The sequence below is a fragment of the Bactrocera dorsalis genome, chromosome 1 (genome assembly GCF_023373825.1).
Source record: "Bactrocera dorsalis isolate Fly_Bdor chromosome 1, ASM2337382v1, whole genome shotgun sequence".
Classification (NCBI taxonomy): domain Eukaryota; kingdom Metazoa; phylum Arthropoda; class Insecta; order Diptera; family Tephritidae; genus Bactrocera; species Bactrocera dorsalis.
The window spans coordinates 102334305-102357719 of NC_064303.1; the positions used below are offsets into that span (position 1 = coordinate 102334305).

General features: G+C 34.6%; 7 protein-coding genes across 9 annotated transcripts; 4 read left to right on the forward strand and 3 right to left on the reverse strand.

Annotated features, from left to right (window-relative positions):
- Positions 1–1246: 1246 nt before the first annotated feature.
- Positions 1247–6910, reverse strand: LOC105231149 (eukaryotic peptide chain release factor GTP-binding subunit ERF3A). 2 transcript variants are annotated; one of them, XM_011212281.4, is made up of 7 exons: positions 5951–6910; positions 4568–4759; positions 3719–4488; positions 3560–3646; positions 3221–3397; positions 2995–3163; positions 1247–2907 (listed from the first exon to the last, which is right to left on the reverse strand). In XM_011212281.4, the coding sequence occupies exons 1-7, from the start codon at positions 6360–6362 to the stop codon at positions 2864–2866; spliced, it is 1851 nt and encodes a 616-aa protein (XP_011210583.1). In that variant the 5' UTR covers positions 6363–6910; the 3' UTR covers positions 1247–2863. The 2 variants fall into 2 exon arrangements, with proteins under 2 accessions (XP_011210583.1, XP_011210584.1); XM_011212282.4 differs by lacking the exon at positions 5951–6910 and adding an exon at positions 4963–5169.
- A 370-nt stretch (positions 6911–7280) lies between these two features.
- LOC105231150 (serine/arginine-rich splicing factor 2) lies at positions 7281–10654 on the forward strand. Of its 2 annotated transcripts, XR_852780.4 has the most exons (5): positions 7281–7457; positions 7563–7693; positions 8213–8612; positions 8670–8774; positions 9585–10654. XR_852780.4 is itself a non-coding variant. In XM_011212283.3 (4 exons), the coding sequence occupies exons 1-3, from the start codon at positions 7392–7394 to the stop codon at positions 8574–8576; spliced, it is 561 nt and encodes a 186-aa protein (XP_011210585.2). In that variant the 5' UTR covers positions 7302–7391; the 3' UTR covers positions 8577–8612; positions 8670–9330. The 2 variants fall into 2 exon arrangements, 1 of the variants encoding a protein (XP_011210585.2); XM_011212283.3 differs by lacking the exon at positions 9585–10654 and having other exon boundaries at positions 7302–7457; positions 8670–9330.
- Positions 10655–10802: 148 nt separating this feature from the next.
- On the forward strand, positions 10803–11625 carry LOC105231152 (protein CFAP276). Its single transcript, XM_049460358.1, has one exon. It carries the CDS (start codon positions 10936–10938, stop codon positions 11509–11511), a length of 576 nt encoding a protein of 191 aa, XP_049316315.1. The 5' UTR covers positions 10803–10935; the 3' UTR covers positions 11512–11625.
- On the reverse strand, positions 11614–13891 carry LOC105231151 (probable tRNA (guanine(26)-N(2))-dimethyltransferase). The gene is made up of 6 exons (XM_011212284.4): positions 13597–13891; positions 13104–13546; positions 12667–13044; positions 12433–12601; positions 11835–12367; positions 11614–11769 (listed from the first exon to the last, which is right to left on the reverse strand). The coding sequence occupies exons 1-6, from the start codon at positions 13756–13758 to the stop codon at positions 11649–11651; spliced, it is 1806 nt and encodes a 601-aa protein (XP_011210586.2). The 5' UTR covers positions 13759–13891; the 3' UTR covers positions 11614–11648.
- A 262-nt stretch (positions 13892–14153) lies between these two features.
- Positions 14154–15293, forward strand: LOC105231153 (peptidyl-tRNA hydrolase ICT1, mitochondrial). The gene is made up of 4 exons (XM_011212286.4): positions 14154–14395; positions 14449–14634; positions 14837–15006; positions 15069–15293. The coding sequence occupies exons 1-4, from the start codon at positions 14231–14233 to the stop codon at positions 15160–15162; spliced, it is 615 nt and encodes a 204-aa protein (XP_011210588.1). The 5' UTR covers positions 14154–14230; the 3' UTR covers positions 15163–15293.
- Positions 15221–18397, reverse strand: LOC105231155 (uncharacterized). The gene is made up of 8 exons (XM_011212287.4): positions 17791–18397; positions 17491–17691; positions 17200–17369; positions 16989–17132; positions 16519–16927; positions 15846–16384; positions 15672–15750; positions 15221–15606 (listed from the first exon to the last, which is right to left on the reverse strand). Exons 1-8 carry the CDS (start codon positions 18232–18234, stop codon positions 15382–15384), a joined length of 2211 nt encoding a protein of 736 aa, XP_011210589.1. The 5' UTR covers positions 18235–18397; the 3' UTR covers positions 15221–15381.
- Positions 18398–19023: 626 nt separating this feature from the next.
- LOC125779277 (uncharacterized) lies at positions 19024–19205 on the forward strand. The gene has a single exon (XM_049460402.1). It carries the CDS (start codon positions 19076–19078, stop codon positions 19202–19204), a length of 129 nt encoding a protein of 42 aa, XP_049316359.1. The 5' UTR covers positions 19024–19075; the 3' UTR covers position 19205.
- The last annotated feature ends 4210 nt before the right edge of the window (positions 19206–23415 follow it).

The window sequence follows — 23415 nt, forward strand, 5'->3', positions numbered from 1 at the left end:
GAAAAACTGACACACACACACACACACACAAGCGCTCAGCGAACGCCTCTAGCGAACCAGCCGTCGAAAAGACCAAGCCTAGCATCCCCTATCAAACAAGTGGAATAGTTAACTGTTCCGAAACCACAAGCAATAAGGTTTGTTCAAGATCAAAGCTACGCTGAGGCTATAAAAGTTATCAGGGTGACAGTACTCCCGAAGGACTTCACAAAAGAGCGGCTGTGTCCGGAACAACTGATTGATATTCAGCAGACAATAATGTATGAGGCGCTCAAGGGTTGGAAAAGCCTATTAGTGTTCTTAGGAGTGAAATTTAGGCCAGGGTTGCTCATTTTTGTCTGCAAGGACGCCAGCACAGCTGAATTGCTCGCAAATATAGTAATACCTCAACTAGGTGGGTGGTCAGGTGTAAAGCTATCCACAAAAATTGTTGAAGAAATACCTGTTGCGCACAATCTAACAATTTTTCACCCAAAAAGTGCGAATAAGGGACAAGCATACGCGTTGGGATTGTTGCAAGTCCAAAATGAGATCTACATACCAATGCTTTGAAAGTGTTAGAATAGGAAGAAAAGTGACGAAGCAACTAAACACTAAGACGGAATAAATGAAAACAGAAATTTTAATATCATCAACTTACTTCCCTGGAGACACGAACTCAATACCACCTTCAGAAGTGGAACAGCTAATAAAACACTGCCATAGGAATGTCAACAACGCCAGAGAACGGAAACAAATTTTTCAGGATCCACAATAAGTATGTAGATCAAACAGTGATAGGGAAGATCAAATTCTAACAACGCATTATTCGAAGTTTCTCCGAAGGGCTGAACCGATTGGCCTGAAATTTTCACACATCTACTTAGATATAGTGGTGAGGTAATGAGCGTAGGATGCAAATTTTTGAAAATAATTTCGATTTTCTTAAAAAACAAATATCGACTTTTTAGATAATCTATTAATTATTATACTCGTAGTCACACAGTGGAACCACCAAAATGATTATGTCATACACTGCTTCGAAATGCCATAAGACTGGTAGTTCAAGAGAAATTCCAAGCCTTGAATTTGTATATAACCAAACTAATTTCCTTTTTTGTTTTTGAAAAAATTTAGTTTTTTTATGTTTAGCTTTTTTACGCTTTATTGACATTTCACCGACATTTAATATGCGTATGTCTTTCATCTCTTTTAGCTGAAGTGTTCATGTGTTTGTTTGTTTTTCTTTTTTTCATTAAATAAGAGGAAATGTGTATGCAGTATTTCGTTTCAGTTTACAAGTTTACAATGTTTTAAAGCAATTAATGTCGTTTTTATTTGAATAATAATGTTTTTGTATTTTTTTTTTTAATTTTAGAAATGTAGTCGAAATTCTCACATACCTACATTAATAAAGTTATAGTTCAATCATACATATTTGTAAACAAAAATTTTTATGTAACACAAAAGCAAAGCTAATTCCAATCATTATAAAAGTTGCTACTAATCGCTATTTAGTTTAGTGTTTAGTAGGATAAATGCTGTTCGTTTGTGTGAATATGTTTTCAGCTATTAATAATATTTAGAAATAAGTGTAAAGTGACAACGAAATTTAATTTCATGGTTTCACGAAATAAACAGTAACAAAAGAGATTTCATAAATATATTACATTAAGTTGAAACGTGTGAATAAAATAAAGTAAAATTCGTTGGAGAGTTAATTAATTCTGCCAGTACTACAAAAGGACATACAATTTAATCCAATGTGGTTGTAGTTTTTTTTTTTGCTTACTATAAACTAAATATATATAATGCGTGTGTTGGTTAAAAATATTTATTGTTATTATTTGTTGATTAGGCATTGCTACAAAAAGCAGTCTAAAACATATTCATCATTGAAACGCATAAGATTTTGTTTAAAACACGCAGTCTTATCATGTCTACATGCCGCAAAACAAAAATGTCTTTTTGTAAAAAACAAAAAAAAGGAAAACAAAAACATTTCGTAAACCTACTAATATAGTTCATTTGTTGAAATAACGAGGCAACATTTGAGTAGAAAATACCTTACAGCATTTATTTTTAAGTTATTTAGGTAACTTTGTGTGTATACATATGTATATATGTAAGCGTATTACCTTGCTGCCGCTTTGTCAGACTAGTCGACGTCAGCCTGTGACCAATGACCACTTTGTTAGATATATGGTATCTAAAGGTAACTTCCATAAATATTGCTAAAATATGATATTTTCCTGCACTGATATTATGTGGAACATCTACGTTGTTGTTGTTGTGCTGATGTTTCGTGAATATGGTCCAATTTTCGTTTAGCGCGTTGCAATAGTTAGCTTGCGATCATTTTCATTTACTGAAGGGAACTGCCCTAATTTATTTATTTTTGCTTTAATATTTCGATTTTAAAATTCTATCGATTTATATATGTATGTAAAAAAAATCATTTCAAAATTACTTGTTGCTTACTTTTAGCAGTAGTTCTCTTTTGCAATTTTCCTTTGCGTGTTACTTAACATTTATGTTTTCACTGAACTTATTTCAACTTTAACCGAAAGAATAAAATCAGTTATTTTATATAAGTTTTTGTTTTCATATTTAATTATAGCAATAATATAATTATATATTTACGTTTACTTTTCATATTCTTGTGTTCGTTCGTTTTATAATGTTATAAGGTTTGTGTATTGTTATTTGTTATATACTCCTTCTTTTCATACGCTACTCTCTGCCCAACTTCTGTGTGTAGTTTTTAGTTAATGTGAAATGGCGTTAATGATTTACGTTTAACGAGTCCGATCCTGCTCATTTATCATATATTTTGTTTCTTATATAGAAGCAAGGCGTTTAGATGAATTTAGCTGTGCTCAATTTATTCGATCACCTTCAATACCTTGCCAATAGCAATAGTTTTGTCTGTAAACGGTCAAAAAAGAATTATTATTAATAAAATATGTTGGAATATGCAAGTAAAAATATAAATTACAATTTGTTGCTACTTACTTTCGTCGCGAAGTGTAAATCTACCCATCTGTGGGAATAGTTTAAATTGTTCAAGGCAAATCATTCCGGAACATTCAATACGCATAATTGCCACTTGATCTTGCTTAACAAATCTTGGACGTGTTTTTGATTTTTCTCCGGTCTTTTTGTCAACCAAACAAATTAAGGCCTACAAAAAATGGAAAGTTCGTAAAAGCTATATAAACTTCTGTGAGATTAAACTTACTTTCACTGTAATCTCCTCTGCCGCACAGTGAATATGCATAACCGCCGAGTAACCAGCGCATATAATGGATTTGTGCTCCAAAATAACGACTTGCGCGTCGAAAACTTTGCCAGTTTTTATGGGGTTGGTGGCGTCGCATAGAACAAATCCGGGTGAAACATCTTCCTCTTCAATTCCCTGTGAAAAATTATGATTATTATTTATTTATATTCATAAATTTATAATTAATATTCATATTTATTAATTTATAATTACAATTTTCATTACACAAAAAAAGTTTTAGCTATTTTTAGAATCGAAAAAAAAATATAATAACCAAGACTTTTTAATTTTACACACCTTCAGTTTGACTTTGATATTCTCGCCAGGACCCACAGAAGTAACTTCTTCATCATCAGAGAATAGCTGATCCACTGAAACTTGTGTCTAAAAACCAAAAAGGAAGAAATTAATAATGTAATTTTTTGTGCTTATATTTTTAGCAAATATTTCACTTACCCGGTTTGGCATTACTAATAGATTTTGCCCTTTTCGCGCAGTGCCTGATTCTACTTTTCCCATTACCACTGTACCCATATCCTTATATTTGTCAACAATAGGCATTATGAATGGGCCATCAGCGTTACGGTTGAGCGAAGGCAACTGATCAATGAATGGTATGAATGCCGGCCCTCTGTACCAGGGGCAAATATCGGCTGGTACCGGATCACGTAAACCAGCGCCGCCCAAACCAGAGCAAGGCATAAAGGTTAAATCCTTTGAAGGGTTGAAACCCAATTTTTTGAGGTATGGTAGAATCTTGTCCCTACATTCGTTGTAACGTGTTTCATCCCAATTTACAGTCGGATCATCCATTTTATTTACCAAAACCACTAAATGCTTAACACCAGCGGTCTTAGCCAACATAGCGTGTTCACGTGTTTGTCCTCCACGATCAAAACCAGTTTCGAATTCACCTTTTCGAGCTGAGATAACCAAAACAGCCAAATCAGCTTGAGCAGCACCCCCAATCATATTGGGTACAAAACTCTTATGCCCTGGTGCATCTAATATAGTAAAATGTTTGCGTTCTGTCTCAAAGAATGCTCTGCCTACTTCTACAGTTTTTCCCTTGTCACGTTCTTCCTGATTTGTATCCAAAGCCCACGAAAGATACCAGCTTTCGCGCGATTTTTCTCGTGCCTCACGCTCGTATTTTTCTAGTGTACGTTTGTCAACCATACCTGTGAGGTACATTATTTGACCACCGATTGTTGATTTTCCGGCATCTAAAATGAATAATGTTGTGATAAATACAAAAGTTTAATTTGTACAAATTTCAAGTAACTAAACTGTCTCAATACATACCAACATGTCCAATGAAAACAACATTAATATGTTCTTTTTTACTACGGGACTCCTCAACCTTCGGTGTTTTCTTTTTTGAAACTTTAGGCGTAGTATCATTTTCAACATCTTCAATAGCTTCGTCAGGTTCCTCGTCGTCCGGTGTTATGACAGGATCATCCTCAACGTCCCAACTATCGGCTGGGTCATTTTCTGTCAAAATTCAACATTATTTATAACCGTTTGCAGTAAAATAATCAAAAAAGTGCAACAACATAATATATTAGTAACATTAAGAAATAAACAGCTACATATACAATTTGTTCTAGATCTACGTATTCAAGTATTCAACTCGTTGTTTGATACATGCACAGCTGATCAAAAATGTGGTTTATATTGCATTTTTTCTAGCTTACTTCTTCTTATCATACGTGGCATTTTTATATATTTAAAAAAACTAACTACAATATGTTTTATGTAATTATGAGTGCATCAATAAAATAAAGATTTAAGTAAGCTATTTTATTCACGAAATAAAATCGAACAAATATATAACCAAATTAAATGTGGCACCGGGCCACATGCAACTATCCGCTGACTAACAGCCGTACGCAACTTCGAGTTGCTAACAGCTAGACAACCACCATTAACAGGTTAGAAGCGGTTGAAACCACAAACAGCAGATTAGCGAATTTGGTCAAAAAAGAAAAGTAAAAATTAGTATGTACAGGTACAATGCAGTAACAAGTATATATATTTTTTTGTTTTTTATGTACATATATAACTTTATGAATTATACTTCAAAAATAAAATTGCTTTAAGAGAGCAACACGTCGCTTATATATATGTTAGATGCATACTGACTTGGTCAAGAAGCTAAAAGTTAGCTCGTGGAAAATAGAGCATTTTTTCGCAAATTTATGGAAGAAAGAGCCAACGGCAACTGCGAGAGAAATCAAAAATTATAAAAGCGAGCATGTGAAAGAAAGACGAACTCATTGTTTGCTTTTAAAGTTAAAAATAGATGGAGAAATTTTTATACACAATTTGTCATTTGTAGTGCAATGCACTTGGAGTACTATTGCGAAAAGTTTAATACATCTATTTAAAATGCATGATAGGTGTTAGAAATTTTTTTAAGAGGTTAAAATGACAAAACTCGAAAAAAACCTAAAATAAAAAAACTTACAAGCCGCTCCTATTTAATAGTGCAACCTAAGTTTACAAATTTTTTATGTACTAACAAACGGAGCATGCAAATAGGCTTAAAAAGTTGACAAATAAAATTTGTTAATTTGAAATAAATAAAAAATATTTAAAAATGAATATACCCATATGTTTAATGAACGGAATATACATATATTATTAAAATGACTTTATTGGGGAGCCGATATAGTACTTTACCATTGTTGGCAGCAATTTTATCTGCGGTGTTGATGTTTTCAATGGGCGCTGCCCCTAAAGGCGTTGTAACAGGCGATGTTTGCATTGGGGAATCAGCAGGAGTTTCTCCTGCTGCTCCAGGCGGTACCGCCTGTAAGGCAGCGACCGCGGCAGTGGCATTTAATGCATTTGTAGAGCCACCCGAACCTGCAGAATCTGGGGTTGTGGCGGGAGTGGCACTACCTGACGCCGGCAGAGATGATGCTTCCATAGGGACAACGTTTGGTGTGGTACCGGCTGTGGTTACTACAGCTGCCGCCGCTGCTGCCGCAGTTGCTGCAACGCTACTGTAACCATAGCTGGGAACAAATTCAACTGCATTCACATTCAGTGTGGAAAATTTTGTTGCCATCTCCGTGTTATCCTGTGCCATATTTGCTTTAAAATGTGTTTTTTGCTTATTCTCACAATCGTTTAGGATTAGTTAATCTACGCAAGTTTATTAGGTTCGTTCGATGACGAAGATGGTTTATTTTTTTTATTTTATTGGTGACACCTTTTCTCCTCCTCCACGTTTATCACAAAATTTTCAAGCACACACACGCACACGAATTTGGAACCGTACACGTTTTTACTTTTCTTTGTTTGATTGCAAAGATTATTAACTTGTATGCTTTCGGGAGGTCTGGTTACTCTTTCCTAACGTTCCACAATTTCTTAGCGTTCACTAGAAATCACCTCAACAAATCACGTTTTTCCTTGCCAATTCTGCCAACCGTTCTATATTACAACGCTTTTTTCTATGACAAACTTCTCAAAAGCAGTATTTAAAACAAACTGAAGTGAAGTTCAACTTAACAATTGTTATCCCAACTATTCTTGAGAATTTTTCGCATTACATTTAGGTATGCAAAAATTACAAACCTCTGCGGTAACACGAAATCAGTTAAAATGGCCACGCATATAAGAAAAATTTACCTGCACCCATGTAGCAACATTCGACGAACAGCGTGGTATAAGAAACATGCCTTTCACACCATAGGGTGATACGTAATTTTAGAAAATTTAAGTTTTTCCGAAAATAAGTGAGGGAGTGAAAAAAGTTCACATTTTTGTCCAAAATTTGCTAAGTTGAGTGTGAAAAAACATATATTCTTTGTTATAAAATAATTTGGTTTCACGTAAATATATGATAGAAGGACGTTGTAAAGAAAGTGAGAAATTGTGTAAAGTTGGCTATATCGTACTTCATTATTCTGCAGCTTTTGAAAATAACGCTAGATGTCTCCAAATGTTCGTTAATTTTTCGTTAAATGATTAAAACGGACGTGTATTCGTAGCATTTTCACGACGCCATTTTGTATTAGTTCTTTGATGTCTGAATTTCTATTAGTGCAGTTTGTGAGAATAAATATTTCTTAATTTCAAGTAAACAAGTAACTATTGAAAAGCAAATAACAAAATGAGTGGAGGTGGGAATAATTCTGCACGACCACCACCAAGAATTGATGGAATGATTTCCCTTAAGGTTAGTATAAATAAAATTGAAAATACGAGGTGTGATTGGGCAAAGAATCTCATTCGCATGAAAAATATTTCTGTATAATGTTTTTTGCCATTTGATTTCATTCAGGTTGATAATTTGACATATCGTACTACACCGGAGGATTTGAGACGTGTATTCGAGCGATGTGGTGAGGTTGGAGATATCTACATACCTCGTGATCGATATACTCGTGAAAGTCGTGGTTTCGCATTTGTTAGGTAAGTTGTTAAAATAAAAGCTGTAAAATAATGGGTTAAACACCAGTTTTCTGGGGCATGGCCGCGTGAAATAATTCTAACCTCAAATAATACATATACATACATACATGTATGAAAACCACTTGCACCGTACATTCTGCCGATTATTTTTATTATTGCTTAAAGTAATCTAATTGTGAACGTGCAAATATTAATAATTTCACTTTGCAACTGTTGTCTACGAATGTATCCTAGTCAACTTACGTACGAAATTTACAATTTTTAATCAATAATTTTGTTAATAATCTTGGAATAAAAAAATATTGCATATCACTTTGTTTGGGATAATTTTAAAATAAAGATAATCCTCCTGTGAGATGCACATATAAAATGAGTTCACTTTGCAACTACTGTCTACGAAATAATCCTAGTCAGTTTACGTACGAATTCAACAACAAACCTCGATGAAATATTTTTGGCGCTATTTTATATAGTTTTTAATTTATTACTAGGTTATATTCAAAATAAATTTCTTTATAGATTTTACGACAAACGTGATGCAGAGGATGCATTAGAGGCTATGGATGGCCGAATGCTTGACGGTAGGGAGTTACGCGTACAGATGGCTCGTTATGGTCGTCCTACTTCTGCAACACGAACGAATAACAGACGTGGTGGCGGTGGCGGTAGACGCCGTTCTCGTTCACCTGCACGCAGGCGATCTCGTAGTCCACGACGACGATCATATTCGCCACGTTCAAGATCACGTTCAGCAGGTAGTCGTTCACCTGCTCGTCGAAGCAAATTTTCACGAAGTCCAGTTAGACGAAAGTCACTAAGCCGTAGTCAAAGTCGCAATGGTGTAGCTGGACGTAGTGTTTCACGTAGTCGCAGCCGCTCTTAAAGGATTTCTAACATAGTCATTGATTTAATAAAAGAGGTAAATTAGTGTTGTTGTGTACTTGAAATTTTAAATGCTAACTTCTTGTTTTTATAGAATTGCCCAACATCGTGACCAGTATGCATTAAATACTTTCATGTGTTGATTAGCGGCGACTTCATATAAAAGCGCAGTCTGCGTTTAATGCTGCTAGATCAACAGGTACAGCCTTTAAATATTTCAATTGTAGCACTACAAAAACACAAAAAATTAATGAGAAAATGTGGAAGATAAGATAATCAGGAAAATTAAACGTGCCCCTCATACCTTTCTTTTAAAACTCCCTAATTTCATAGATATCTCGTTTCCGCAAATCACATTATGTCCGAATTTCCATATTACACCAAAAGCTGATGTTAATTATTTCAATTATCATTTCTCTCTTTGAGGTGTGTAGAAATACATAATAACGTATGATTACCCAAAAAATATATAAACTATGTTTAGACTACATTTGGTAGCTTAGAATGCCATTATTATATAAGATTCATGAGCGAAAATTAAATGTGGTCGAGAAAGCTATGATTTTATTTATTTTTATTTTCCAGTAATTGGAAAAGTAGATTTATATAATTAACCCAAAAAAAGTTAATGAGATGGGAATAGTTTTAGAAAATTTGTTTCCAAAATTATTTGTACTCCTTTATTTAAATTTGAAAGTAACATGAACGTATTGTAAGTTTTGTAAAAAAAATAATAATAAATGTATTCCAAGTAATTTTATTGAAAAAGTCCGTATAGGTGATAAGGACATGTTGATAGGCAATTTAATATTTCTAGGTAATATACATAAGATTTTTATTTTCAACTTAAAGAACTTACTCTGGTCTACATACGAATTACACAACACATCATCCAACGTTTGCATTATTATGTTGCTAAACTTTTGTGTAATTTTTATGTGGTATACACTTTATAAACCAATTTTATAACATGGCGGTAATATATTTTTTACACTTCTATATAATGCAGGCAAACAAAGATTGCTGTAAGGGCAAGGGCTGCTGTAAAGTGCGAAAAGTGATTGAGGCAGATATTATAATGAAATATGTAAAAAAAAATGTTTGGGGAGATATAATGTGCAAGGAGCAGGAGGCAGAGATTCGTAAATTCATTGATGGCTGCAACGTAGCGAATTTTAGGAAAACGTACTCCTGTTACTCTTGTTGCTGCTACAGCCGCTGTTTGCTGTTGTTCCAGCGTAATATTTGTACACCACTTGAGCCGCTGCACTTAACTATGCCTAACACTTCGATTTTATTTCTCGAGCCTCTGAGAAAACTAATCCAAGTGTTAAGCTGTTATTAATTTAATATTCGTGTTCGCATCCTATAAATGAAAATGTTGCTGTTAATTAACGTTGAAGTTGCAGCGTCAATTCCGTTTTATTAAACGAATTTCGTAAACAGAATGTCCGGACCAAGTACATCTAAAGCATACTTGATGTGTAACGGAACCAGTCATGTATATACTTTGACGGTTTGATTGTGTACGCGTGTACGCGCAGCAGTTGGAGCGGTGTACGGATAGAATATATTAAATACCTGCGATTTAGACCCAAGTTCAGCGAAATCTCAAATATGGTGCATATGTTTGAAGGCAGTGCAGTATATGTAGAGCGGAAGTTTGGCAGGTAATGCTGTAGCGAAAATTACTCTTGCAACTACCTGTAACTGGTGGCTGTTTGTTGCTGCTATTCGCTGTTATTCACTTCAGTACGCTTCTTCGTACGATATTCGACTTCATTTGGGTGGTAGTTAGTTGGTGGTCCGGCGTTTCGAGTTCTGAATTGTTGCTGTCCCTACGAAAGATTTTGTTTCTCCAAGTTTGCAGCACAGGTAAACCAGTTAATGTTTGGCAAATTGCTGATGTCCAACATGCATTTCGCGGGATGTGATGCTAAGTACATTTGAAAAAGAATCTGGCGATGATGCTACAGGTAGGTAATTGCGATTATCTATACTAATTAGATTTTTTTACAGACCAACATCTAGATATTTTATAAATTTTAATAAATAAACATGCAAAGCATGATATAAAGATCGAAGTTTTTTCTTACTAAACGAAAGGTTGCAGTTGCTTGGATAACAGGATGACTAATTTCCGAAATTTATTGTTACTGTGGTTGTGTACGAAACTATTATTTTCAAATGCCGTTATTATTTATTTCCATTTCCATGGTACTGTTGCTATGCTTTCTTCGATTAAATTTCAAGTAGTCGGGGCGTTATATGCCATTTGCATCATTCAAAATAAAAACGTTTGCGTTTATATATTCGGTAAACTATTTTTTTTTCCTAAACAAATTCGAAAAGCTTAAGAAATGAATTGTAAGAGTAACAAAATGGCAAAAGTAAAAATACGCGTTCGAAATGTCTGGTTTGAACCTGACTTGAGTACGGAGGGTATTTACCTTTGCCCCATGCCCCAACCACCTCAAGCGCCAGCTGGTGCATTGTGGTTTACAAATTTGAAACCATACGAACGGCTTTTCTACCATCAGACATTGAATTCTGTACGGAAAAGTAAACGTTTTCTTGCCACACCTGAGATACCCAACGACTCTTTGGATTTCCAGCTACAATCACGGTACGATCACTCCAGTGAAATATTTCCAGAGCGTGTAGATACACTATTGCAAAGAGAAACTTGTGCTTGTGAAAGAACCGATGATTCACCAGATGGCACAGTGGAATTGAGTTCATTTCGAGTACTTAAAAATGTGAAGACGGTACAGTTACCCGCCGGTGACAATCAAGATCATCCACTAAAAATTGGTGGAATTAAAGAAAAAATTTCACCACATAGCGTTAAATTGATCAATAGTGGTGTACACAATCAATTGGTAAACAACGGTTTTTCACGACAAACTGGGGACGGAAATTTTTTCCGATATTGACGGAGATGATCATTGCCGTATTCCATGCAGTTTTGAAAAATATCTTTTTTTTTAAGATACATTATTGATAGTTCCAAAGCTTGTCCAATAAAATTTGCCATGTTAAAAATCAAATATATTTAATTTATTACGTAGTCTCATGTTTCCAATTTTGGTTGCTTACATTTACTTTGGTCATCATCACTTTTCTCCGCAGGTTTTTGCTTTTGTTTCTTGTTCTGATTTCTATGACTTTTTGCAACTTTATCTTGACCAATCCTGTGGAAATAGTGTATAATTAGTACATTACTTTTAATTTAAAAAAGATTATTTATTCAACTCACATTATTGTCGCTCGTGTACCTGGACCCCAATGTGCAGTCGGATTTGCTTGGAATCGAGTTAATGCATTGCGGCGACTGTCTGGATTCGCTTCAGGATGCATATCATCAAAAATATAATCGTTTTCAGTCGGCCTCTCCAATATGGCTTTTAAAGCTGTGCCTTCTACCATACGTTCCGCTTTTACAGGATGACGTTTGGCCCAACAACGCAATATATCCCATAGAACCGTCGCAGGTGCATCTGTTTTTATAGAATTTTTACTTGCGTGTGAGAAAGAAACACGATAACCTGCATGAAGAAGTGCCGAACGGAATTTGAGCACTGGAATATTCTCCAATTTAAGAACGCAACAGAGTTTATCTAACACATAATACAGCGGCACGTCGAATAATTCTTCTTGCACCACAGCTAGCACTCCTTGTAAACGACGTTGTGTTCCCAACTCACAGAGTGGTTTATCATTTACAGCTTGTATTAATTCCTTAACGAACTCCTGATCATGAATGGGATATGACCATATTGGACCGCCCATCTATAAATAAAAAATATACATTTTTAATGAAGGTATGAGTACTGAGCTTTGGTATCGTATCTTACATGATGTTTGTGCCCACAGTGTTCACAGTTCATACCAACGTTTGGTCCAGTCGGAATACCGAATTTTGTTTGCGATTTACCTTTGTCTGTGGTATTGACCTTAACATTTCCCAACTGTTGCAAAGTAAACGTTTCACAACCAGTGCATTGAAATACCATTGACTGCTTGCTTCATTGGTTAATGGATTATTAGTTGAATACATTTGCTGAAAGTGTTTATAACATTCTACTCACCTCATACTGTATTTGCATTTTGCTTGACTCACATGAACTCTTACAAAAACTCGTATATAAAAATCTGCGGAAATACTCAAAAGTGGTTCAATATATTTTCCATATCGATTCGCATGCGTCTCAATGGAATGCAGTAGTATACGTAGCGCCATTTCATGGCAACATTTCATACGCAATGGAACACATCCGTATTTAGCGTAACAAGCTTCTGGTGTATTTCCGGCTAGTACTGCCATGTCAGTCGCTGTTACAAGCAATAAGCCTCCATTAGCGATAGATTGCACTGCTGCATCTAAGAAGCGATTTGGGCAACCGTACGGATCCAGATCAATTACATCAAAGTGCTTATCATTACCAGTGGAAAGGTACATAAGTGTCCTAGTAAAATGTTATGATTAAATTTAAATCGTTCTTTTTAGATTTTATGTACAACTTACAAGGCATCCGATTGGCTTGGCTCAATTAAATTTTCTACTTTGTTGTGCTTCACATTTTCACCAATTGATTCTACTGCGGCTTTTGAAAGGTCATTAGCAATGATTTCACGCACTCCGGCGACTTCTTTTGCATATCGTATGCTACGCAAACCAGTCGCAGAAAGAGCTTCTAATATACGTAAACCATTCTCGTATTTCTGTCCTGCTGTGAGTGCATTATCTTCAATATTGTTTGTTTCTATATTTCCTTCCTTTACATTTTTCTTAGCAGCTGCATTGCGCTCTTTTAGCAATCGTCGTGCAAACACATTAAGCACTGAAACACTTAGATCTCGGTTGAATTCCTGTACTGGGTTGTAGAAAACACTGCCTCCCGCAACAATCTCAGCGCTCTGTTCTTTAATCACACGATCTAGCGCACTTCTTTGATAGTTATTTGTTTCCTGAGGATTATTTGATATTAAATATACCGGTTAAATTATTGATTACATACTTTATTTTCTAATGTAGATTTTGCCTCCATACTTTGTGTCAATCGCTTTGCGTCCACGTTTTTGTAATCAGCTGGTTGTATGGTACGGCATAATCTGCGTTGCCATTCCCATTTTATCGGGAGCTTTGCAAGACATGCGAAATGATGGATTGGATTCCTCATTTATTTACATTTATTATTACATTACCTATTTAAACGCATATTTATTCATATATAAACAACAAACTTTTATATAACGACTTAAATAGTTTTGATACGTATCGAAGAAGTGCAACAAGTGGTAACATTTTGAGTTGTATACAAAAACAAAAGCAAAAACATCCTAATTTTGATATAATAAGCATTTCAATATACAATTTTTGGCCAAAGCTGTTATCTCGAATATGTGGGTACAGTGTAAAGAAAAATAAATAATTAACGAGTGAAAATAATTTTTTTTATAAAATAAAATTGTATGGAATGTAAAATGTCCATTGCAAAACTACAAAATACTGCTTTTTTGTACCAACACTGGCGGCTTATTTTCTTCCATATGATAGTGGCACCACTGGACTCAATCAGCTGTTTCAAAATATAAAAAAAAAGATTCACTTGTAGTTAACATAACTTTAAATAAGAGTTGAAATAAATTAAAATGAATAAAATTTGTGGCAATTTTATATCTATTCTACGCTTTTCCAACATTGAAAAAACGTACACAACATCAGTAATTCTAGGACGCCGGCTTTCGTTCAAAAGTGATTTGTCTCTCGACAAATTGTATCCAAATAGCCGTCTTAAACTTTTTACACCGCCACCAGTAAATAACTTATTTTTTATTTAAACTTATATTTAATATATTACAATTTGTAGCCATCAAATACAGGTGATAAATTTTCTGGTTTTATACCCATTAACCAACTGGAAATTACTTATAGTCGAAGCTCCGGACCTGGTGGACAACACGTGAATTGCGTAAACACAAAAGTTGACTTGCGTTTTAAGTTAGCCAGTGCCGACTGGATACCTGAAAAGACAAGGCAAAAGCTTCTGCAGTCCGTAAGTACATATGTCGATATTTTTAAATTTTTGGAGATATTGCATAATGTGGATGTGTCTTACTACTTTAAATATCGACCGTATATTAAAGGATTTCTTGTATACAGCATACATTTTCAATATTTAGAATTATATCATAATTGAAAAATAGTTCCGGCATTTATGTATGTGTATATATTTATTTAAATATCTGTAATTACAGCAACAAAATAAACTCACCAAGGATGGTTACTTCGTCATAAAAAGCGATTTAACGCGATCACAACAAATGAATTTGGCTGACGCCCTGGAAAAGCTGCGTAACCTAATACGTGAATACGAAGTAGAAAAGGCAGCACCGACGGAGGAAACTTTAGAAAAGCTGCGTCGTAGGTAAGTCGAATAAAAAAAAACTACAAAATTATTCGATTCACGTACATAAATCTTACTTTCAGACAAGAAAAAGCTGCACGTGAAAGGCTATTAGTAAAGCGACAAAAATCGCTAACCAAAGCTTCCAGACAGGGTCCGAATGTCACAGATATCTAGATTATTTATGGATTGCAGTAAAGTCGTAATACATTTTGAAAACAAATAAAACAACTGATTTTTAAGCATTTGTAACTTCTTTAAGGTGAAGAAAAAACAATACAAATAAACATAATTATAAAATTACTATATATGCGTAGATGTGTATAAATAAATATGGTTCATGAGTGTGCATGAAAACTGTAACTGTTAACTAAATATTTTTTTTTATCGAATCCTCTAAGCATCCATTTCGTCATAATTAATGGAAATCCTTATTGGATCTTCAGCGGGTGTTACGATAAATTTGCGTCGTTTACGTTTGTCCAATGTTGCTGTCGGAGTATTTGTCATCGAAGATTGCGTAGATGGATTAGCTGTAGAAGAGTCTGCCTCTCCTACCACATTCAAAACATTAATGCTAGGACAATTAGTTTGCGTGGGCATTGTTGCGCATCGTGGTAACTGTGAAAACATATCCAAATTAACACTCAAAAATAAAACAATAAAATAGAGTATTTTCTAATTACACTGGCTGCTAATATTTCATAGGTATTTCCATAATCGCTAGCTCGCGCTGTTGGATGACGATTTAAACTACAACGGTTTCTAAAATGCAAAATAATACTATTATATAGAAATATACTTCTACATTATACATTTAGCAATTTTTCTCATTTTACTGCAATTGCATACAGACATACCTTCTATATTGTAGTGTTTGCTGTTGGTTCATAGTTGAGTATAAACGTTCTATTTGATGAACAGTAGAGTAGTTGTCCCTAATAACATTTAAGGCAGAACGATCGAATAATTGTCTATTCGAAATGGGCGACCAAGTGTTTTGATACGAAGCATCATCTAAACGTAGCGTTCGTAATAGATCATAATCTATACCCAAAGTTTTTTGATCCTCTTGCGGTAGGTTGGCAAATTCATCGATTAAAGCATTGGTGTCGATACCATTCTTGGGAAGGCCTCTTGCGATTTTTATGTCGTGTTTCCAAAATTCGCGATGATTTCTGGAAATTGCGGGTGCAATCTCCTTAACTTTCAGTACCAATACGCCCATAATGTATACACATATTATATTTGAAATTGTTACTAGCATACTTATGGCACCCAATATTACCAATTCGGTGGCTTGATTGTTGGAAAACGAATGCGACTTAACAACAATGTTAAATCTTGAATCATCCGTTTCGAAAAGTGTATAAATTAGTGCTAAAGCCCAAAGGACGCCCTAACAAAATTAATTAAAAAAAAAAGCAACAATAACAAAAGTAACTATACATATATAATATACAGGGGAATAACTATGGACTTATGATAAAGATACATTTGTATAAATTTTAGTTCTAAAAATTTGAAACTTACGGCATTGATGGCTGGTGGTAGGAGTGATGCCGATATCGCCACACCCACCAAAGAGCCAATATTACCACCTAAAATTGCGACAGCAGCTGCAGCACCGGAAGGTATTGCTGTAAATAAACCAACCAGCAAAGAGTGTAATTCACTGCGTGACAGCATCTCAGCCGTAAGTCCTTCGCCATTGCCGTAACGCTCATCGATCGAGCAGATTACTAAGCCAAAAATGAACCCGATAATTGTTGCTATTAATATGCCAATCAGCTCATTTCTTAAGCCCAACGTACGTAGCGTGGGATCTTTGATAGCGGTGCCGAAAATAGCAGCTATAATCGGACCCATCAAAGGTGAAACGAGCATACTGGCTGCAAGAAAGATCGTGCTATCTTCGGCTAAACCAATTGCTGCCAAAATGCTAAGCACAAAAACATACTCTTATCATTTTATTAAATAGAAACTTAAAAAATCCAACTTACGTGGCAGATATTAACAATATGACAAAATCGAATGTTATAGCCGCATCTTGTTTTACATCACGCACAATTTGCGCTACATTCAAACGACTTCTCACCGAATTCATAAAACGATTCCAAACGCTTTGCTTTTGTTCGTTCAAGTTGCTTTAAAAAGAAGTATTAACGCTTACAAACCTACATATGTACATGTGTTTTGGAATAAAATACTTACACATCGTCATTTTCTTGTTGTAAATCGAATTCGGTCTGGCGTCGAAATGTTTTTGAGACCAAACAATTCATCACAGATACGGTCGACCCAACGCGATCTCCGATACCCCACTCGTGAAGTTTGTCCAATAAATTTTCATAGTTCTCATTAAACTCAACTGTAAATATTACCTTATAAGAAAGACACCCTATTACTGTTATATATGTATATAAATTGAAAATAAGACAAATATCGCCCAAAATAAGGATTATTTCTGCTAAAACTAGAATATAAATATTTTTCATTACCAACCTGATGCATGCGTCCGTCAGTGTCCTTCGTCCAAACTGCGTTGAATATTTGAGATCTTTTTAAAATTTCACGTAATACCGTCTCCATGCAAGAGTCACTTGGTATATTTAGTTGCGAAGAATCACGTTTCCTTTTACGGCTTGAAGATGAAAGAATATCCCGTAAACCCTCCCAAGATTTCCGTATAAATGGTGGCCCATCCTAACCAAACGAAAGGAAGTGCTTTACATTACAACCGCCATTATTAAAGTAAACAAATCGCTCAGATTTTAGACACTGTCACTGTCACAAACTACTCACCACAATCTCCACATCAATGTCTTTCGCACTATCTGACGCACTGCCTGTGCTGCTATCCCTGAAGATTGAATTCTTAAGCAACTGTCCAGCATCGCCAAATAAGAATTTATTGCCTTCGGATCTTCGTCGTTTCGGGAAAGTGCTGTATTGTTGCTGATCCAGTGTCTGTGTGGTCAGTGGGTTATCCATTTTAGCGCCAAGACTAACAATATCAATTTCATTAGCATCGGTAATGTTAATGGTAACTGCAGCGGTGGTAGTCGTAGCATTGGATAAATTCGATAACGTTGCAGTTGTTGTTGCTGTTGTGACAGGAGTGGAAAGCAGTTTATCTTCTCGTCCATAGTTAGCGCCGATATCAGGTTTCTTTTTGCGAAATTCACTTTGCAGCAGCAACTCTTCCGTTTCTGTCGGTATGGTGATTATGAATAAAACAACGGCCATTTGATTTGAATATTATTTGTATATATGAAAAGAAAACAAAAATTCAATACAATATTTGTCAATAGTATTGAGTTTCTTTTTTTGTATTTTAGACAAAATTTACTAAATTCACTTCACAACACAATGACAACAATTATTGCTAGTCGGTGCATAATACTCATAACTCATAAGGGAATTCGTAGTAACGGTATTTTGAGCGCAGCTCTGTGGGAAATTGGAAGTGGAGATTTTCAGTGATGCTCAGTAAATATTACTTTTTATTATGTTTAAACATGAAAATAATATAAGAAATAATTAATAAATGGACTGGTATTTTCGTATTTCGGGTAAACTTCAACTTATATTTATAAAAAAAATTTTGCTCGACCACTTTTTGCAATATTTCCCCTAGACAATATGATATACATATATAGTACTATTTCAAAACTATAAATCTTTAAACAAAATTGTATTTAATAAATATACGTATATTTGACTCACTGAAACAAAAAAAAATTTTGTTTATTATTTCTATTTTTTTTTTACGACATGGCGCCCATATACATATGTATGCATCTATATTGCCTTACACATTTATTTTCTTTATTTTCACTTCATAACATAGATATGATGTACTGGCGGTTTTATTTCAATAATTATTTTAATAATCGGTTAACTTTCCCACTACACAATGTTCGCAGTAGCTTTTTGCAGCCACCGCCGGAGCTTTTAACTTCTTTATGCAGCAAATAAATGTCAGAATTCGTGGTTGCTGCTGTCTACTGTGCCTAGACCGAGGTGGTCCAAGAAAATTTTCAGCCAGTACATAAAAATTCAGTCATCGTTCGAGTCGTCTAAAGAAATGGCAGCCAATCAATTCTACGAAAATAGATTTACAAATTTTCATAAAAATCATATAAAACTATTTGCTGTTTATATGAAAACAGCAAATTTAATGCAAAATTCCAACGTGCTCAAGCGATCTCTTTAAACGTGTACAAATCGTTACAAAATTGTAGAATAATTTATATACGTGTATATGTATGTATTTATGTATAATTTCGGAGCGGCTTAGTAGATGAAAAGCATTGAATTTTCATGGAAATTCTTGTCTATGAGACTTTTTCACTTACAAAAAAAGTGCAGCGCAGCAGTTTGTATATAAAAATGGAGTATATAAATGCATTTTAATTTGCTGGAACCAGAAGTAATCGGAAATGTATATGTAACCAAAAAGTACGTAACGCAAATATATCCTAAAAGTATACTACTCCTACAACGTTTTCGCATATTTTATTGTTAGTACATACATATGTATGCTTTTGCCCAGCTGCAGGATAACCAAATGTGTGTGCGACGCGTGTGTGAGAGATTGTAACTGCGGTAGACGTTGAACAAAATTGTTATATAATTTTCGATAGCAAAGCTATATTACTGCCCATTAGCGATAATGCGTACGTCTGTATTAAAGTGTATTTGCAGCGTCACAAACAAGAGAACATGGTTGTGCGACGTGTGAAGAGTGCGAAGAAGCTGCAGAGATTGCTTGACGTAAACTATGTTTCATATTTAAATGCTTCAGATGTGCCTTTGAGGAACTCATCAAATCTTATACACCCACATTTTTGTGCACAACCACTCTTATACATACCTATATATACATACATAAGTATAAGAAGTGAAAAGGTCCATAGAATTTTGTGGGTACGGCAAGTAAGCAAACACCTTTTTTATTGTTGGCACAGCAGCAGTCAATTTCAAGCATGTGTATGCCGTTACTTTGCAGTTACATATAAGTATATCTGTCAATTGTAAACACCGTACGCGCAGGACTCTTTACCTGTCACTTGACATATCAGTTGTTTTTACTTTACTTGGCTTCAGTGTGCAGTTTTATTTAAGAGCTTTTTGTGCAGCTGTCAAAATTAAAAAATCAGATGTTTTGTCTGCAAATGCACAGAGCCGGGCAATGTGTTTGGTTGGAGAGCAAAAATTGTATTAAGTGCGGGTTTCGCGAGAGTGCACGTTGTTATTTCTCTCACATAGAGGCTGTTGGCTCATAAAGTGCAGGTACACAAACAATAGCTGCCATCATTATCGCCATTACTAGTGTTGCTGTTACACATCCTAGCCTAACAAAAATATTGTTATGTGGAGAGTAGTTTGCATATTTAAATATGTATGCATAATTGCATATAAAATTTGACTTTGCAAACAATTTTTCGTATATTGTTTTGTATTAAATAAACTGCTAGCCGCAAATGTCATATTTGTAAGGAAAAATGTTGGAAAAAAGTAGAAAAAATAATAATTACGCTGATTGAGCTTGGAGAGAAAGAATCTGACACAACTAAGAATACTAAAAAAAAATTTTTAAATAAAATATTTCCAATTTTAACGGAAGCGATACCGCAGTGTTGTGTTTTCCGTCTAATACTCGTGTCCAGTTTGTAATCTCAACAATTATTCCAATAAAATAAAAAAACGCTTCATTATGCAACTATTTTACTATTCAACTGTTTGTGTGCAGTGTTAAATATTGGCAATATAGTACATATGTTTATACATACATACATACGTACATGTGTTGAGGCGTGTTTGCATTTTTCGATATGAGAGCGGTCATGTACGTATGGCGCATGAATGTGCAACCGGTTGGCAGACTGTGCAAAAATTCAAGTACAAGGATATTCTCTTTCAAGGTTTCATTTCGCCTTCAACAGTCAACCAACAATGGCTATTGGCCATTTGCGTTTACACCAAATTGAAGGATTTGACAACGCTTTGCGTCGAAGTCTTGCGTTATGCAACTGCTTACGTATTTTATGCACAGTAGCGACCTTTTCCACTTGCGTGCATAATCAATGGAAAAGCAATTTTTCTATGCACACACCTATGTATATATGTTTGTATGTATATAAAAAAGTATGGCTGAATGCCGGTAATTGTACACTGCAACACGCCCCTTTTGAACAAAAAGCATTCACGCTTGTACAACATTTGAAAATTTCATAACAACAACAACAGCGAAATATTTTCTATTAGTAAAATAAATAAATCAACATTGCAAAATTATGAGCAATGATCAAGTTGATAGCACCTGCTAAAATCATAAATTAACTAATTTTTAGGCACCCCACCAGTATAAAGTCCGCTGTTGCCTACTTGTTTGGTTAACTGAAATTTAGCGATTCTTTGCATATTTACAGGTCTTACTTGTGTGTCTGGTAAAGAGTGTGACTGCTTCCTGTGTACATTTGAAATCTTTAAGTCAAAAGTAACTTGATCACCTGTTTTCCGGCGAGTTAAATTCATTTGCATAAGTATATGTGTGTTTACGCTATATTTGAATGAATTTGCGTAGTGTTATATTACAAAATAAACCACTACTTTAAAGCATGCCTAATTCAGCAAAATCCACTGCAGCTAATATTCAATTCCAGTATTTAATTCAATTCCAATACTTAATTCAAATTTATTGCAAATGTAATTCTGCTTGCTTGCTTCAAAAATATCTAGTAAAGAACAAAGCGTTACTAGTGTGGTGAATTTCCAACGATCATGTTGCCACTTTGCACGAATATCTCATATACATATACATATGTTATAAGTATTTATTTGTTTTGTGTAATGATTTATAGTAAAATTCCATTACATTATCTTTTATATTTATTAATACATATTCGTTTTGTTATTTACTTCATAAATCTTTGAATTCAACCAATTTACAAAGCTAGGGGAATATTAGAAAACCTAAAAATGGCAGTACAACATTGTTCACATACACAACGATGCATTTCAAAAAGGGAAAATTCAGCTACAATTGTACACAATAGCGCTGTCACTTGGCAGTTTGTTTTTTTCTGCTTGCTAGTAAACGCGCAAAGCAAAGCAGAATCGGAATTTTGTTGAGTTGACGTTTTTGGTGCATTCTCGGTTTATTATAATTATTCATTTTGCTTGTTCCAGTGAAGCGGTCGCGTTATTGTTTCGTGTATATTAAGTGGCAATTTTTGTAATATAAGAAAGTGCTTAATTTAAGAATATATGCGCGTATCTGTACGTAAGCGCATACATAAAATAAGCCGTGTGCAAATCGTTTCCAAAACAAATAGAAAATATAAATATACATTCGGTTAGAGAAAATATGTAAAAATATATAAAAGTTCGGTGCGGTGAAGAGCAGATGGTATTTTGTTAGTGCCTGTCTGCTTGCCGAGTGCAGTGCATACAAAGTACGCGCGCATTTGTGCGCTTCGCTGGCAATGTGATCAAATGCATTTCTCTGCACTTACTAAATTGTTCAAATGAAATGCTTGTGAAAAGTAAACAAATGTTAAGAATTATGGAAATATAAGTGAATGTAAATTATTGCTGCACCAATATCGAAATTAGTAGTAAATTCCAAGCAGGAATCTGAAAAGGTAATTGTTTTAGTTTTAAATAAGAACGGAAAGGGAAGCCACGGAACAGCTGTACCGAACTTAAGCTGTGATTGGTAGTTATTTTTTGTAGACAGTGCAGTCGTGTTGCGATATCTATCAGCTGTTGCGATAAAATGCCTGTGTGGACTAAAGAAAGTAGAGATAATCTTTATGCAGCAATTTGTGAACTGAAAGTCATGAAATAAACATGCTTATTAGAAGCATAAATAAATACGTATGAAGTCAACTTTAGACACTCAATGATGAAAAATATTTTAAACGTTTAAGCACCATACAGTGGTTATTTACAGCTGACTTTGTGGCTCGTTTATTTTCTTTGTGCTATGCGTAGCGTACCTACATAACTCCTGTTGAGCAACTATCCTCGGTTTGTTGTCTACCGCTACATATTTATGCAGATAGGCACAAGTTATGCATATTTTTTGGTGATATGGGCATGGTTGAGCATGTATATACATACACTTGTACATGAAACATAGAATATTCGTTTTAATAATATTCCATTATTTTATGATACAGAATTATGTAAATCTTATCAGACAGCTTAAAAACACGATTTGGCAGGAGCTAAAAACATTTCAAAATCCATTATCATTACTTGTAGCCCCTTAATTCTTAGAATTTCTTTAATATAGATTCATACTACATACACATATGCATATTTATGCCTGTGTATATAATCTAAAAATTAAATATATTTCTATATACACAATTTTTCTTATACAACTGCATTTATAAATATCCTCTCTATGTATTC